The sequence below is a fragment of the Bubalus bubalis genome, chromosome 3 (genome assembly GCF_019923935.1).
Source record: "Bubalus bubalis isolate 160015118507 breed Murrah chromosome 3, NDDB_SH_1, whole genome shotgun sequence".
NCBI lineage: Eukaryota > Metazoa > Chordata > Mammalia > Artiodactyla > Bovidae > Bubalus > Bubalus bubalis.
Window position 1 is genome coordinate 15,102,560 of NC_059159.1, and position 18,215 is coordinate 15,120,774.

General features: G+C 42.6%; 1 protein-coding gene across 4 annotated transcripts in view; it reads right to left on the reverse strand.

Annotated features, from left to right (window-relative positions):
- Nucleotides 1-18,215, reverse strand: part of MAP3K3 (mitogen-activated protein kinase kinase kinase 3) — a 62,283-nt gene that overhangs the window by 20,183 nt on the left and 23,885 nt on the right. For all 4 annotated transcript variants that reach the window (XM_025279846.3, XM_025279845.3, XM_025279848.3 and 1 more), the window contains 3 exons: nt 16,669-16,768; nt 11,080-11,193; nt 4,030-4,150 (listed from right to left, as the gene is read on the reverse strand). In XM_025279846.3, the coding sequence (XP_025135631.1) occupies nt 4,030-4,150; nt 11,080-11,193; nt 16,669-16,768 (335 nt within the window). The remainder of the gene's footprint in view (nt 1-4,029; nt 4,151-11,079; nt 11,194-16,668; nt 16,769-18,215) is intronic.

Below are 18,215 nucleotides of genomic sequence, written 5' to 3' on the forward strand. Positions count from 1 at the left end.
GATGAGTCACGACAAGTGAGATCTGACCTCCTACAGGTATATAAGGGCCACAGGGACAGGAACTGTGTTTTTGCTTTCCATGATTCCGACACACAGCAGATATTCTAGCTAATTATTTCCTAAATGAACAAATGAGTAAAAGGAGAGAGATACCATAAGATAATGTGATAAGCGTTAGAATAGAGATGGTACCAGGGGTCACCACTCCCAGTGGCTGCCCACCGCCCACAGAGCAAGTCCATGTGCAGTTGAGGCTCCTTGGTCATGGCAGACATCTCTATTTCTCCTTCAAATATATCAGCCCAGTCAGAAAGGTACGTGGGATCTCCACCAGCAGAGCCCTGAAATGACCTCTCCCCTCATCCTGGCCTATGGAAATCCTCCATAACCTCTAAAATTCCAGCTCACATTGGATGTACATCCCAGGTCATTCTAGTCAGACATAGCCTCTGCCACATCCCAGCTTTACGAGTCTCCTTCATAATCCAGAACCACCTGGTGTTCTCAGAAGTCACCACCTTCTTTGGTGATCGTGCCTGGCAGATGCCCCTTTCTGTGCCTGGAATATCTGTCTACATTTCACGCTCAGTAAATCTTTCCCTCATTTGTCATCTCTGATGTTCCCTCTCTTGTGAAAGCAAAGTCCTGGGCGGAGCTGGTTCTCCCTCCTCTGTGTCCCCACACCACCCTCGGCCTTCCAGGTGCCTCCACTGTAGACCCCACACCAGCCTAGAGCCTGGGATATAATGCTGGCTGAAGGGAGGAACCCAGGATCTCTGCATGCTTGGAGGCTGTGCTGCCCATTCTTTATATAGACAGGAACTCATTTGTAGAGATTTTACTCCTCAGCACTCTCAGACAAGGAAATTCCAAATCGGGCCCCTATGACAATGGCCAACCATTAGCACCCACCTCCACACACATGTCACAGGCACTTGCTTAGGAGCAGGAGGCCAGATCACTGCCCAGCGTCAGTACTTGCTGCTTCCTCCACAAAGGAGCAGTGCTGACCCCCTCCAGCCCTTTGGTCTCTACAAGGACTCTAGAACAGAGGCCAAACTAGCAGAGATACGCAGGTTCCAGGACACCTGGATTCTAGGGCCAGAGATGCTCTGGATAAGGTCTCCCTGCTGGGGTACTGGCTCTCCCCTCAACCAGCTTACTGTAAACATCCCACCAATCATCCACAAGGCTATGGAAATATGAAATGCATATATGGACTTCCAGCTTGGCAACACTTACTACCAGAGCTTGCTCAGGCTCCAGAAATTACTCAGTGAGGCAGAGTCAGTGCCTCAGCAGCACAATCTTTCTGCTGCTCCCTGGGGAGGCTTCTTATTCCCACACAAGCTCCATGACAGGACTGATGCTTAGAATGCAGCCCCCCCCACCGCCCCGTCCCGCCCGGCTGCCAGCTCAGCTCCAGATCTCCAGAGAGCAGTTCAGTTCAGTTCAGTTCAGTCGCTCAGTCGTGTCCAACTCTTTGCGACCCCATGAATCGCAGCACGCCAGGCCTCCCTGTCCATCACCAACTCCCGGAGTTCACTCAGACTCAGGTCCATCAAGTCAGTGATGCCATCCAGCCATCTCATCCTCTGTCGTCCCCTTCTCCTCCTGCCCCCAATCCCTCCCAGCATCAGAGTTTTTTTCAATGAGTCAACTCTTTGCAAGAGGTGACCAAAGTACTGGAGTTTCAGCTTTAGCATCAGTCCTTCCAAAGAACACCCAGGGCTGATCTCCTTCAGAATGGACTGGTTGGATCCCCTTGCAGTCCAAGGGACTCTCAAGAGTTTTCTCCAACACCACAGTTCAAAAACATCAATTCTTTGGCACTCAGCCTTCTTCACAGTCCAACTCTCACACCCATACATGACAACAGGAAAAAACACAGCCTTGACTAGACGGACCTTTGTTGGCAAAGTAATGTCTCTGCTTTTCGATATGCTACCTAGGTTGGTCATAACTTTCCTTCCAAGGAGTAAGCATCTTTTAATTTCATGGCTGCAGTCACCATCTGCAGTGATTTTGGAGCCGAAAAAAATAAAGTCTGACACTGTTTCCACTGTTTCCCCATCTATTTCCCATGAAGTGATGGGACCGGATGCCATGATCTTCGTTTTCTGAATGTTGACCTTTAAGCCAGCTTTTTCACTCTCCACTTTCACTTTCATCAAGAGGCTTTTGAGTTCCTCTTCACTTTCTGCCATAAGGGTGGTGTCATCTGCATATCTGAGGTTATTGATATTTCTCCTGGCAATCTGGATTCCAGTTTGTGTTTCTTCCAGTCCAGCGTTTCTCTTGATGTACTCTGCATAGAAGTTAAATAAGCAGGGTGACAATATACAGCCTTGACGTACTCCTTGTCCTATCTGGAACCAGTCTGTTGTTCCATGTCCAGTTCTAACTGTTGATTTCTGACCTGCATACAGATTTCTCAAGAGGCAGGTCAGGTGGTCTGGTATGCCCATCTCTTGAAGAATTTTCCACAGTTTGTTGTGATCCACACAGTCAAAGGCTTTGGCATAGTCAATAAAGCAGAAATAGATGTTTTGCTGGAACTCTCTTGCTTTTTCCATGATCCAGCAGATGTTGGCAATTTGATCTCTGGTTCCTCTGCTTTTTCTAAAACCAGCTTTAACATCTGGAAGTTCACAGTTCACGTATTGCTGAAGCCTGGCTTGGAGAATTTTGAGCATTACTTTACTAGCATGTGAGATGAGTGCAATTGTGCGGTAGTTTGAGCATTCTTTGGCATTGCCTTTCTTTGGGATTGGAATGAAAACTGACCTTTTCCAGTCCTGTGGCCACTGCTGAGTTTTCCAAATTTGCCAATATATTGAGTGCAGCACTTTCACAGCATCATCTTTCAGGATTTGAAAGAGCTTAACTGGAATTCCATCACCTCCACTAGCTTTGTTCGTAGTGATGCTTTCTAAGGCCCACTTGACTTCAGATTCCAGGATATCTGGCTCTAGGTCAGTGATCACACCATCGTGATTATCTGGGTTGTGAAGATCTTTTTTGTACAGTTCTTCTGTGTATTCTTGCCACCTCTTCTTAATATCTTCTGCTTTTGTTAGGTCCACACCATTTCTGTCCTTTATTGAGCCCATCTTTGCATGAAATGTTCCCTTGGTATCTCTAATTTTCTTGAAGAGATCTCTAGTCTTTCCCATTCTGTTGTTTTCCTCTATTTCTTTGCATTGATCGCTGAGGAAGGCTTTCTTATCTCTTCTTGCTATTCTTTGGAAATCTGTTCAGTTTGATGCAATTCTACCTGCCCAGAGAGAACCTGTATGGACAGCAGCAGGGGTTCCAGCAACATCAGGGCAGCAACCTCAATGCAAATGCTGACAAGGCCAGACTTCCCCCTTGAAACAAACTGCACAATTCAAAAAGAGAGCTTTCTCCTCAAATGTGGAAAAAGGGATCCAGAGCAAAACTGGACTGCCTGGTGCAATGCACAGATCTGATTTAGATTTCTTTCCCAGGAAGGCCTGGCAGCAGCTACATATCTTTCTGACTAATGAGCCAACTGTATATATTACGTCAGTAGTCTCCTGTCCTCCCAGACAACTTAGGACGCTCCAGGAGTCTTGCTGGCCTGCATCTTCCGTGAAGTATCAGAACTCCTCAGGAACCATAAGCAAGAGGCTTGATATCAAAACTCAAACTTGGACCTGACTTCTACCTCCACAAGTCCCTAGTCTTTTGGGCAAAGTATGGTCAGAAGTGAGGGCCCACTGTCACTGAAGGTCCTCAAGCAGATGTTTGAGATCACTTTTTCGGGGCTGTTGAAGAGGACCTGATTATCCCACCACAGCATGACACCATAAGGGTCAGGACTCCATCCCAATCATATCACTATTTCTCTTTCCCAAAGAAACGCATGGAAGATTATTCCAAACAGCGTAGCAGTCAATAATGTTTGATGACTGCTTTTTAATTAATAATTATTTTTTAAAAGAATATAAAAAAAAAAAAACATAGGCAGATAGATAAGAGGAAAAAAAGGGATGAGATACTCACTGACAGAGAGGTGCCTGCTCCTGGACTCAGGGGGCTGGTAGATGGTATTTATATCTCCCGCAGACTGGGAAGCTTTGATTCGCACTTGCCTGGACACCCCGGAGTGGGGAGAGGAACTGGTCTGCAAGGTAAGAGGAAAAAGGCAGCTCACTAAGGAGACAGGCTGAGAAATGCTCCCTCGCCCCTCCCTGGAACTCACATGCTCTCAGCCACCTTCATGCTTTCAGTGCATGAGCTTCTCAGCTTTCCCCCAAACCTCACTCCTCAATCAGATTTGGCCCATCGCTATTTGCTCAATGTCATTTTACAGTTTCACTGATAGAGAGCACTGATACCCAGTGCTCCAATGTAACAGGTGATGACCCAGACACACAGGAATACCAGGCATTCCTGTAGTAATGTGCCAAACAGAAAACAGCTGTAAATATCCTCTCATAAAACTCTCTGAAGGGCTGGGGAGAATAGCAGGAAAAGCAGATTATCTCAGCAGCAACATCACCTGTTGCATGGGGGTTCACGGTGGAAAATGATGGCCACCTCTGCATCAAAAACTCTGGTTGATAAAACATTTTAAAAATAATGCGATATGCTTCTTCTTCCCCCCTATCATTGCTCCCTTAAAATTAGGGTACAACGAGCTTGGCTACTTCATATTCCTGGAGTTTACGTGTGAACCATCTTGGGACTGTGTTCATCTCAGAAAGACTATCACAGGTACCATGCTGCCAGAGGTCAAGGCCTTCAGGACAGGGTCAGCAGCCTTGCTACATCCACCCCACTTTGCACTGACTCAGTTGGGCCACGAGGTGAGCCCTAGAAAGAAAACAAAGCAATAAAAGGGGGCCTGGCATGAGAAAGTTTACAACTGAAGCCTGAAGGGGAGCAAGTGATGTGTCAGGCTGTGCTCATAAGTAAGTAGAGTGCTATGGAGAGTGGGAGCTCAGAATTTATAAATAACTTGGGTCAAAATTTCTACTTGTTTCTCTTTTTCTCTCTCTTTCTCTCTCTCACACACACCTCCCACAAGAAAAAAAAAAAGTGCAACCAAAACAAACTCTATCCTGTCCTCCAGGAAAAAGGCTTCCCGCACGCACTCAGGGGTAGGTCCAGCTGCCAAGCAGCCTCCTCTGGTCTCCCCGCGCCAGACCTGATCACATGCCCGCTGTCCTGACACACTGTCCTGCTCTAACGGGAAGTCAGGACCAAGCGGAAGTGAGTGTTCTTGCTGAAGCCTCCGATGTGCAATAGCTCTCCGCCAAGGGTCAGAGAGGAAAAAACAATCAAAGCCACACGCTGGGGAAGCAGGTCAGTAAGGGGCACAGAAAGGCTACAAGCCCTGCAGTCAGAAAGAGAGGCGCTGGCTGAGCACCTCAAGGACACCTGCTGGGACACCGCGCCTGACCCAGAGTGGGGACTCCATACATCCTGGCAACCCAACCTGAAATGACCGAAGAGTATAAATTCTACTCTCTCAATTTTCAAATCTAAAAGCTGAGACAGGAAATGAGGTTCAATAGCCGGCACAAGCATAGGTTTCTAAGAGGAAAGGCTGACTGAGGCACCAAGTTGGAAAACAGATGAAGGGAATCAGCGAAGGTTTCCGAGCAGGGCTTCTCACATTGCCACGTGCACACAAATCACTTGGGACCTTGTTCAAATGCAAGATTCTGATTCAGCAGGTCTAGGGTGAGACTGAGGATCTGCATTTCTAACCAGCTTTCAGGTGATGTTGATGAGGTGGTACATGGACCACACTCAGAGCAGTGAGGTCCTGGGAGGTGAGTCATATTTGGTTTAAAGCAGTGGTTCTCAGCCCCATCTACCCAGCAGAACTGCCTGTGGGGTTTTCAACACCTCAGACCAACTACAGCACACTCTCTAGGGGTAAGGACCAAGGACTGGTATTTTTAAAATCTCCCCCAAGTGTTGGTAATATTCAGTCAAGTTCGGAAAACCCTGATTTTAAGAATGACAAGAGAATGACATGGTAAACAAAAATGAGGATGATGTAAAGATTCAAGGAACCTGGAACAAGACCTAGATGTGGGAAAGAGAGGGAGGAAGGTGGGACTAGGGAAAAATAAAAGGGCCTGCAGAGAGTGAAAGGGGTCCCAATGGGTACAAAGTGTGTAGCTGGCAGAACATTCTAGAGACAGCAAATAGAAGGCACTAGACCATTTTGTGAAAACCTCACTGAAAGACTCTGTGGGTAGCAGTGTGTTGTGGCCGACACAAACAACATGAAATTTCACCAGGGAACCACATGCACAAAGACTGCAGTCACTGGAAACCAGCAAAAAAAAGATTATAAAAGTTGACCCACGAATTATCTTGATAAAAGATTTGGTGGCATCAGACAAAAGGAGCAGTTGAACTCAATGATGCATGGGGAAAAAAGGGGTATCCATGTGTTTGGTTTAGTTTGGTTCATGGAAACGTGAGCTGAGAAGTGGCTCTCTGGATGTCAGTGGTCCTTTGTTTCAATGGTGGCACCAAGAGACATTTGCATGGAAGACCATGATAGTTATGATCACTGTGGGAGCATCCAGATTATTTAATAAATTCACAGCTTTTAACACACATGAATTTATTAAAAGTCTGAAAAAAAATCTGCTTTGAAGCTATACAACTTGAATAAAGGATGACATGTTTATGTTTCCTATACAAATTCTTATTTCTTTTTTGTTCTCTGATAATCCTCATACTCAAGGGGTGCATTCAAACTGAGATGAGGTAAATAAATCTGCTTTTATTGTCCCCATTCTTCAGGGTTACACAGACTTTGCCTAAAGGTATGTATGCTTCAGTTCCCTTTCCTGACTAAAGAGTTTCAGGCATTTTAGGCTGTTCATGTATAAAACTGATCCCGACTTCATAAAAACTTGTCTTGGACCTTTCTTAGCTCAGTTCCCTTCTAAGTTGAGAAAGGAAGAAAAGGGGGAGAGAATGACACATCTCACAGGTTTTCCTCATGGGCAACATTACGTTTCCTGTTCTGCTTCAAATGAACTGCGGGAGAACCTGGGTGAGGTTTTCCAGAACTACAATAATTTCCAAAGACTACTATAATAATCCTAATAATAAAGGATCTTACAATAATTCTAAGATCCTTTTCCTGGATGGTGTCTCATATGTACTGGACTACAGTCAGAACATCTGGGCTCTAGACCAACTCTGTCACTATTATCTGCTTTCCCAGGGCAAATCACTCTAGGCCTCAGTTGCCCTAGGTATAGACTAGCAATAACCAGGGTCCCTCAAAGTCACAAAAATCAAATGAGAAAAGAAAGTACCTTAGACACGTAAAATGTGATAATTTTTATTTATTTGTTAGCCGTGCTACTGGCTTGTGGGATCTTGGTCCTCTGACCGGGGACTGAACCCTCACCCTCATCAGTGAAAGCATGAAGTCCTAACCACAAGACTGCCAGGGAATTCCCAAATGTGTGATGATTTTTAAACAGGCACCAGACTAAAAATATTCTGCCCACCAAGTTTTGTTCTAACTTCCTGCACTTGCCCCATTATTCTTAGAAAAATAAAAAGAATTATCATTTAGATTATACTGGATATTCAGTTTTTATAATATGTACAAGTGACAAGATAATGTTGAGTTTGAGATTATGTTATGACGGTAGAAAATCTGGAAAGTTATAAGAAGGTCAAGAGCTTTAGAAAGATAAATTAAGAGTTAGATGAACACACGCTTAGAAAAGCAGTCTGCAATAACAAACAGATGAGGGTTGATGGCCCACAGCAGAGGTCTAGGGCAGTGAGAACTACTGAAGGAGGCGGTGAAGTATCTTAAAATGGCAGTAAAATCAAGGCTAGAGAAAGGTTCCTCAGACTAAGAGAAGTTCTGTGATTACCAAAATCCAAGTGTTCTCAAGTGAAAACAATACTGAAGTCTAAGACGTGGCTTTGGCCAGGTGAGATGGGAGGAGTATGACTATCCACCTTGCTGAGGGATGAAGACAGAAGAAAGGCTAAAATCTGTCATAGAAAGAGCAATAAAAAAGGAATTCAGAGAAGAGACAGTACATTTAAAAACAAGAATGAGAAGGGAAGTAAAGGTTCAGATGGTAACAAAAGGTTAATGAGGTGATAGGCTGCTAAAACTAAAGGAAACTATAGAGAACAAATTAGCTGACAGCGATCATCAAGATGGGATGAAGACCAGGGTATGTGGTGTCCTGAAGAAGTGTATGCAGAGTGTGATCTATGGGCTGGTGCCAGGCTCCAACCTGTGGTGAACCAGTCCTCTACAATTTAAATACTGAAATGAAGAGTAACTTGCTAATGAACACTTTGGTAACAATTTGGCAGAGTGACTTATGCCTATTGAATCTAACAATAAAAACTGGGGGCTTGTGTTTTGTATGTCTCTAGTTAATTTTTCCACTTTTCAGTTTTTGTGTTTTTTAAAAAGAACTGGTCTATGACAGATTGGAAACTAGAAAAACAAAAGTGAGAGAAGCACTTTTCTAAAGGAGGACACCTGCTGCTGCTGCTAAGTCGCGTCAGCGTGTCTGACTCTGTGCAACCCCATAGATGGCAGCTCACCAGGCTCCCCCATCCCTGGGATTCTCCAGGCAAGAACACTGGAGTGGGTTGCTATTTCCTTCTCCAGGCATGAAAGTGAAAAGTGAAAGTGAAGTCGCTCAGTCGTGTTGGACTCTCAGCAATGCCAAGGACTGCAGCCTACCAGGCTCCTCCGTCCATGGGATTTTCCAAGCAAGAGTACTGGAGTGGGGTGCCATTGCCTTCTCCGACACCTGAGCATATAGCAATTTTGGATCATGATACCTCTGTTTACAAAGAAGCCTGAAGTCTAGTTGAGGAAGTCCCCAAGGAAAGATTTCATTACCACCAATACTGTTAGTCTTAAATGTAAATCTGTATAAATGTCAAAAAATAGGAGCAGCTTAAGCATTCTAACAGTAGCAAAACTGGTTACTGAATAAAAGTATGGTCTATCCACTCAAGGGACTTCTGCATCCTTATAAATTATAATCATGAAGACTGTATATTAACAGAAAAATGTACATGACAATAAGTGAAAAATTAAATTAGAAAACTGCATAAACACCATGACAACACTTAAAAGTGTGTATACATATGGCCAAAGAGAAACATATGGAAAAATCAATGTTTTGGTGCTAGAATTATTTAAGACAATCCTTTTTTATTATTTTAACTTTACAATATGTTACACTGACTTTGTAATTTTTTAAATATACATCCTTAGAAAGAGAGGCATCAATATGGCATTTATTTCATGCAACATCTAATGAAATGCCATGAGTGTCAGAGATCAGATGGTCACCTTTCACACAGCTCTGGTGCTGTAGCAGCGCCTGCAGCTGAATGCACCCTTTGATGGATGTACAGAATCAGCCGTCTGAAGTTTCTCGTCAGGGGAGTGGAGGGATCACCATCAGGGCTGTTGGGTCCCAGTTAAACCATCATGTCATTAAATTTCAGTTCTAGCTTCTTCTGTAAAGAAGGGGTTAGCTAAATACAGTCTCTGCTTGACTCTTGCTAACATTTCAAGTAGTCACTGTTGCTCTCTTAGGAAGATGGGTTCCAGAACAATAAGATACAGCTCCAGTTCTCAAGGACCTTACAATCTTTTGGGATAAAATTTACAAATACGCAACAACTTTAGGGCAATTACTAAGCAACCTATAAACTAGTGTGCAAATTATATCCAAAGACTAAAGGAAAGGGGAATAATCAATATGGCCTCAGTCAAAAATACTGGCCAAACTATAGCAGGTAAATCAAGCTAGAACCTAAAAAAAGGCTGACAACCATGGTCTGGCAAAAAGGAAGAAAGAACTGCAGAAGAAGGGAAGTATGCTGGAGAACTTGGAAAGATGAGACTGGGGAGCTGAAAGAAGGATCGTTAGTGAAAAACCTTGGGTGCGAGGCTACATTTAGATCTTACAAGCTGGGCAACGGACTTCAAGGCAAAAGGACTTCAAGGAGAAGGGAAGGAACTGGGACAGAGAAATGAAGGAATAAAGTGTATATTTCACTTCAGAATACTTTTCAAAACATATCCAGAAAAAAAGGCACTGGGAAAGAGAAGACCAGTCCTCATGCGCAATGACACTTCTGTAATATTAGAAAACATCTTCTTTATTCTAAGGCTTCCTAACTACATTCTTCTGTGTCTTTCCCTAATCAACAGACATTCTAAAGTCTCTTTAAAAATAAAGCACCATTCCCTCTAAATTCTGTCCGGTATAGGGCATCCACGGTTCTCAGGCAGCAACATTAGCTGTCCACAGTTGGCTGTTTTCAAGCATATGGAAAGGAAAGAACACCAAAGAAACTTTCAGGGACGTGTATGTGAAGAAAACTGGTAGAGGAATCAGACAGAAGACAGAAGACAGATACAGATTACAAGCACTCTTGTGAAACGTAGGCCCTTGGGGATTCTTTAGGAAAGGAAACTGTGTAAGGAAAAATCCCTAAGTTCTGAAGGTCCCTAAGATTGCTGCCATTTGGTAAGGCAGCAGATGCTAACTTACTAGAGGCCCTTTAGTCTATGGCCTTTTTTCCACTGAACAGACAGGGAAAGTGTGTTTTCTACATGTGTCCCAAGGGAAAGTCACAGTTGCTGAGTTGTGGGAATTGGGTTCACAAAGCATGACTGTCTCAAATCCTTGACAGTCTTTGCTAATCAGCACCCCCACGCTAAGCAAATCTCCCTTGCTGGGGTCCAAATCTAGTTTAAAATTAAAAAAAAAACACATTAACTATAGAGAAAAAGAATCCTCTCCTTTATCATAAAATGCTTTCCTTCCTCCCACACCACAAGCCAAGTAACCTTCAGCTGCAACTTTAACACTGATGATCTGGCTTTGCAGTAAAACCAAATGCAGAAGGCTAGCTGACTGCTGACCCAGTGGGCTAGACCGCACTTATGTTCTCGCTTTAGCAGTGACAGAGGAACACAAAACTCCGTCAAGGAAGAACCTGAACTCCTGAAGGACAGCAAGCTGTGTCTTCAGCTGTCAGTCCAGGGCAGGGGCTACTTACATGGTTTCTGTCCTGGGACAGCAACAATATTCTAAGACTTTTCATGCTTGAGCTTCTATCCAAAATGTCAATTGCTTTGTCAAGATCATCTTGATTCTTCAGCAGGATGGAGAGCTGTGACACAGGACACAGAAAAAGGAAATCATATAAAATATGTCTTTAATCTGCAAAAATAAGCAAAATAAACACTAAAAATAAATTTGGAGAAAAACAATCTCAATGCATACTCTGGAGTCCTCAAAGATCTAACTGAAGCCATAGAGATCTTTTCTTTTTTTCTTCATTAAGTGCACAATTTAATAAGTTTTAGGAAAATTACAGAGTTGTGCAACCATCACCATAATTCAATTTTAAAACATTTTCACTGCTTTAAAAAGATCTCTTGTGCCCATTCACAGTCACTCCTCTTTTCTACCTCTCACCCCAGGCAACCACTAATCTACTTTCTGTCTCTAGAGATTTGCATTTCCTGGACATTTCATATAAATGAAATCACACAATTCATATATATTCGATTCAATTCATGGTCTTTTGCATCCAACTTCTTTCATTTTGCTTAGTGTTTTTGAGTTCATCCATGATGTAGCACATTAGTACTTTATTTCAAGATATTTTCTGAGAAGAGCTTCCTCTCTCAAAATACTCTTTACTCCAAAGCATCAAGTCCCAAACAGTTTTAGCCCCCATATTTCTTCCCAACTTGAGCAGTAGAAGTGTGTCCCACCCTACTCTGTGCTGACATTAACAGAATAAGCAGAAAAGGCAGAGGAGGAGGAGAGGGAGGGCTGAGGATGAAAACATTACTCAAATAAGAACACAAATTTAGACCACACAGAAGGGTTTAATATCTTAATGTTTAAAGGTTAAAAACAAAATCCATGACTAGAACCAAAAATGACTTTCTCTGTTTTCATTCCACTGAAGTATTAAAGAGAAGATTCTTGAGGATATAGATAAGTCTTACTTGTTATTAAAAAGCAAAAGATACTGAGTTCAGTTCTGTTGCTCAGTCGTGTCCGACTCTTTGTGACCCCATGAACCGCAGCACGCCAAGCCTCCCTATCCATCACCAACTGCGGGAGTCTACCCAAACCCATGTCCATTGAGTCAGTGATGCCATCCAACCATCTCATCTTCTGTCGTCCCCTTCTCCTCCTGCCCCCAATCTTTCCCAGCATCAGGGTCTTTTCAAATAAGTCAGCTCTTCGCATCAGGGGGCCAAAGTATTGGAGTTTCAGCTTCAACATCAGTCTTTCCAATGAACACCCAGGACTGAATTCCTTTAGGATAGACTGGTTGGATCTCACTGCAGTCCAAGGGACTCTCAAGAGTCTTCTCCAACACCACAGTTCAAACGCATCAATTCTTCAGCGCTCAGCTTTCTTTATAGTCCAACTCTCACATCCATACATGACTACTGGAAAAACCATAGCCTTGACTAGATGGACCTTTGTTGACAAAGTAATGTTTCTGCTTTTTAATATGCTGTCTAGGTTGGTCATAACTTTCCTTCCAAGGAGTAAGCGTCTTTTAATTTCATGGCTGCAATCACCATCTGCAGTGATTTTGGAGCCCCAAAAAATAAAGTCAGCCACTGTTTCCACTGTTTCCCCATCTATTTGCCATGAAGTGATGGGACCGAATGCCATGATCTTAGTTTTCTGAAATATTATGAGTACTTAGTATTAAGAGATGCATAAATATGCTATGCCTTAAGACCTAACGAATGTCAGCTCTTATACATCTGTGGCAAACACAAGCAAAAATCCAATTAATTTCTGCGATTCTCAATTTATAATACAAGGAAATAAGAACTCTAAATCCTAGGCCAGGAAATAACAAATAGTAAAAAACAATATTTAAAATAAAATCTCAAAACAACCCATGGAATGAGATGAAATTCTACAGATCATATCACATTAAAGAATTCACTTCTGAGTAACATATAAAGTAAGGATAAATAAGGGCTAGTGTTGGGTGGAGATACGAGAAGATAAAGAAATGACTGGAGTATGTTTTAACTAAAAAAAAAAGCTACAATTTTGCAAATGTATGTTAAGGATCTAGTATCCAGAATATATGAAGAACTCTTACAACTCAACAATAAAAGGACAAGTAATCCAGTTTTTTAAATGGGCAAAGGATTTGAATATATATTTGTCCAAAGAAAAATCAATAAATGGCTAATAAGTACATGAAAAGATACTCAACATCATTAGTCATTAGGGAAATGAAAATTAAAACCACAATAAAATATCACTTCATACCTACTAGGATGGCTATAATTTTTTTAAAAAAGAAAAAAAAAAGAATCACAAGTACTGGTGAGAATGTGGAGAAACTGCAATCCTCATATATTGCTAGTAGGAATGTAACGTGGTACCAGCCAATATGAGAAAATTGGGCAGTTGCTCAAAAACTTAGATACAGAGTTTCTACAAGACCCACAATTCTACTCTTAGGTATATTTTAGAGGATTGAAAACATCTGTTCATATAAAACTGGTACACAAATGTTCATAGCAGCATTATTTATAACAGCCAAAAGTAAAAAAACATCAAGAGGTGAATGAAGGGATACACAAAATGTGGTATACCCATATCATGGAATATTATTCAGCCATAGAAAGGAATGAAGTCCGACACATGCTACAATATAGATGAGCCTTGAATACATGCTCAGTGAAAAAAGCCAAATACAAAGGACACATACTGTGTCATTCCATATATACAGAATGTTCTGAATAGGCAAATCCAGAGATGTAATGTAAATAAGTGGGTGCCCGGGGGTTAGGCAGTGGAGGGGGAATGGGAAGTGACTGCTAATGAGTATAGTGTTTCTCTCTGGGGTGATAAAAAGGTTCTGGAATCTGGTACTGATAGTTAACACAACTCTGAATATACTAAAAATCACTGAATTATACAGTTTAAAAATGTAAATTTAAAAATAAAAGGGTAAGTGATATGGTAGGTGAATTATATCTCAAAAAAGCTATTTTAACAAAAATATAAACATAAATAAAATCAAAGATTTTTCATTTGTGGTTCACAAGTCCTGACAAGGCAGGGTTTAGAGGGCAAAGAAAAATAGGTTGAGAGAGTTGAAATTAATAAGATATAAATCAGTCAACTCTTAGTCACTGACATTAACAGAGTATGGAGAAACATGCATGATTTAATATAAAAACAATTATGGGAGTTCACTGGTGGCCTAGTGGTTAGGATTCTGGGCTTTCACTGACATGGCCTGGGTTCAATCCCTGGTCTGGGAAATGAGGTCAAAAAACAAAAACAGAAACAACAACAACAACAGTAAAAAAGTGATGAAAAATAAATGCTCAAATACATTAGTCTTCACTGACTCTTAAAATATATTTGGTTTAGAATCAATATCTGCATAAATATTTGAATAAAGGAATGCCCAACATTCTGGGCAGTCACTTCTTTGGCAAAAGAGTTTGAAAATGGATTTTGGGACATACGGAATTCTTAATGGAAATATTAACGGAAAGAGAAACAAGTAGTGCTAAATCATCCAGAAAAATCTTTCCTAACTGAAGAACACCTTCTTGAATGCTAACTGGCTAGCTGATTTTAGCCTCACTTTCTCATATAGTCATGGATGCTTGAACTGTTCTATGGATTTTTCACTTATATTTTGGAGGTTCTCATATCCTGTATTTAAAATGTGTTAGTTTACATACTTTGAAATGCTTACAATCTGTTTTATTTATTAACCATAGTGTTATTGATTTTCTAAATCTGTTGTATTTCTAAAATCTATCCAAAAAGCAAAAGCTCATATGGTCTTATTTTTGTTAGCTATATGCCAGCATATACCCAACTGGGAAGCTTCCCTAGTGGCTCAGTGGTAAAGAATTTGCCTGCAATGCAGGAGATGCAGAAGACTCGAGTTCGATCCCTGAGTCAGGAAGATTCCCTGCAGGAGGGCATAGCAACCCACTCTAGTATTCTTGCCTGGAGAATTCCAAGGACAGAGGAGACTGGCGGGCTACAGTCTATGGGATCACAAAGAGTCGGACACAACCGAAATGACTGAGCAAGCATGCATACCCAACTGTGGCTGTACATTTTGTTTAAAGAGGACCAGAAAGTTTTTAGCCAACAAATCTCAGCTTCTACAGACTTCAGCCCCAGAGTTTGGAGGAAATTCTTAACTTTTCAACCACTAAAATAAAACTACACAGGGAAGGCCTCTCAAAGAGCCATGAGGTTGCCCAGCTTTCCTGTCTATTCCCCTCAACTTAGTTCCCTCAAGGAGCAAGCTTTTTTTTTTTTTTAAGCCTTTATTTTCAACTAAGGGATGAATCAATCCTTTTCTTTTTTTAAAGATTTTAATTTATTTTATTTTTTGGCTGTGACAGGTCTTCAACGCTTTCTCTAGTTGCAGCATCTGGGCTTCTCATTGCAAGGGCTTCTCTTGTACAGCATAGGCTCTAGGTATGCGGGCTTCCACAGTTGCAGTACATGGGCTCAGTAGTTATAGCTTGTGGGCTCTAGACTGTAGGCTCAGTAGCTGTGACGCACGGGCTTAGTCGCTCCGCAGCATGTGGGTTCTTCACAGACCAAGGATCAAACCCATGTCCCCTGCATTGGCAGATGGATTGTTAACCACTAGACCACCAGGGAAGCCCCTCAAAGTGCGGGCTCTTTACTGGGCACAAATACACTGCCTTTCAGACTAATTTAAAGCATCAACCTAAGCAGACTACAGCCTCTAGAACCTTCCTTGGAGCTGGGAAAGCAGCCAAGTAACTGACATTCAAAAGAATTCCTTCCTGGGTGATGTTCAAAGTATGCATAAATAAGGACCACTGGGTGGGGTTAGGAGGAGTAAGCGTTTAAAGAAATGATTCGAGCAGGTGCTCATGTTTGACACCAGCTACAATCAGAAGCTAAACTCTGAGAAGAATCCAACATTTATGACTGTCAATAGAGGTTGACTGGAGAAGGTAACGGCACCCCACTCCAGTACTCTTGCCTGGAAAATCCCATGGACGGAGGAGCCTAGTAGGCTGCAGTCCATGGGGTCCCTGAGAGTGCAACACGACTGAGCGACTTCACTTTCACTTTTCACTTTCACGCACTGGAGAAGGAAATGGCAACCCACTCCAGTGTTCTTGCCTGGAGAGTCTCAGGGATGGGAGAGCCTGGAGGGCTGCCATCTATGGGGTTGCCCAGAGTCGGACACACTGAAGTGACTTAGCAGCAGTAGCAGCAGCAGAGGTTGACAGTCCTACCCACCAGTTTTCCCCACATCCCCAGCCCTGCTGAACCCTCTGCTATAGCAAGGCAATGCTAAGCCCTGACCCTGATCCCCGTACCTGACTCCACCATGGAGTTATTAGAGCTACTGGCCTAGAATGAGCAGAGGGAATGGAATTAGCTGTGCAATCTTCCATGCAGTAAAAAAGAAAAATCCCAGAATTATTGGAATTAACAAAAGAGGCTCCAGAAAAGGAAAACCTGCAGATGAGATAAGAAGAACAAACTCGGAGATCCTCAGTTAAGCAGAGAGAAACAAGGTAGGCAAGCTGCTCCTCGCGTCTGCAGGCCGCCTGTCCCCCACCTCGTTGTTCATGTAGTGCAGATCCAGGGGCTGCCCGAACACTGCTGTCACCTTGCGCTCCACATCTTCGTATCTCACAGGCCGGCTGAATGCTATAATTCTGAAACAGAACAGAGGCACGGTTAGCTGTGTATTTTAAATGCAGGGTTTAGAAGTTATGACTCCTGAGTGATATTTTCCTTTCTTTTCAAGAATTCTTTTTATTTTTCATGCAGCTTGCCTTTCCCTGTATTTTTTTTCTTCTCTTATCTGCCTTTATCTTTTCACCCTTTCTCTAAGCATCTCTCAGGTTTTTCAATAGTACCCACAGGCAGCACTCAATCTCAATCAATGTTCTACCACTTCAGCTCAGATCTTTCAGTCAATGACAGCTGAGTATCATGGCAGGACACCTGGATTTAAAAACTACGTTCCAAATATTCCTATTAGGAAGAAAACCTGGAGATGGGAACCGCAGTCCTGAAAACACAGTCTTAACTCCTAAATGACTCACATCCAGGACTTGAAATGTTCTTTTCTACTGTTCATTTTTGACATGCCACAGGAATTTCAATGCTGATTATCCTAAGAATTGACATTTCTCACCACCGAGTCGCAGGAATTCCCCTTGAGTTGGTTATATGCCTGATTAGTTTTCTTAACCAGTGACACGTGTGCCTGTAAACAGTGTTGATATTGATGCTTTTCTAGAGAGACTCACTGCTGCTAAGTCGCTTCAGTCGTGTCCGACTCTGTGCGACCCCATAGACGGCAGCCCACCAGGCTCCCCCGTCCCTGGGATTCTCCAGGCAAGAATACTGGAGTGGGTTGCCATTTCCTTCTCTGATGCATGAAAGTGAAAAGTCAAAGTGAAGTCACTCAGTCGTGTCCGACTCTTAGCAACCTCATGGACTGCAGCCTACCAGGCTCCTCCGTCCATGGGATTTTCCAGGCAAGAGTACTGGAGTGGGGTGCCATTGCCTTCTCCAAGAGAGACTCACTGCTGCTGCTGCTAAGTCGCTTCAGTCGTGTCCAACTCTGTGCGAACCCATAGATGGCAGCCTACGAGGCTCCCCCGTCCCTGGGATTCACCAGGCAAGAACACTGGAGTGGGTTGCCATTTCCTTCTCTAGTGCATGGAAGTGAAAAGTGAAAGTGAAGTCGCTCAGTCGTGTCCGACTCTTAGCGACCTCATGGACTGCAGCCTACCAGGCTCCTCCATCCATGGGATTTTCCAGGCAAGAGTACTAGAGTGGGGTGCCATTGCCTTCTCTGGAAAGACTCACTAGGTCTGTTCAAAGAACAATTTCTATAAATATTAACACATGGTAGAGTAGGAACATGTTCAAAGAGGTCTTAAAATAATTTGTCATTACACATCACAACAAAATTTACAAGTGGGGATAGATGAAACAAGTTTGGCAAAATATTGATAATGTTGAAGCTGGGTAACAGATCCTTGGAGGTTCAGTTTCACATTCTCTACTTTTGTGTGTGTTTGACATTTTTTAAATAAAAAGTTTTAATGTATTAGGGATACTGGGGATAGCCAACAATATTTGACATAT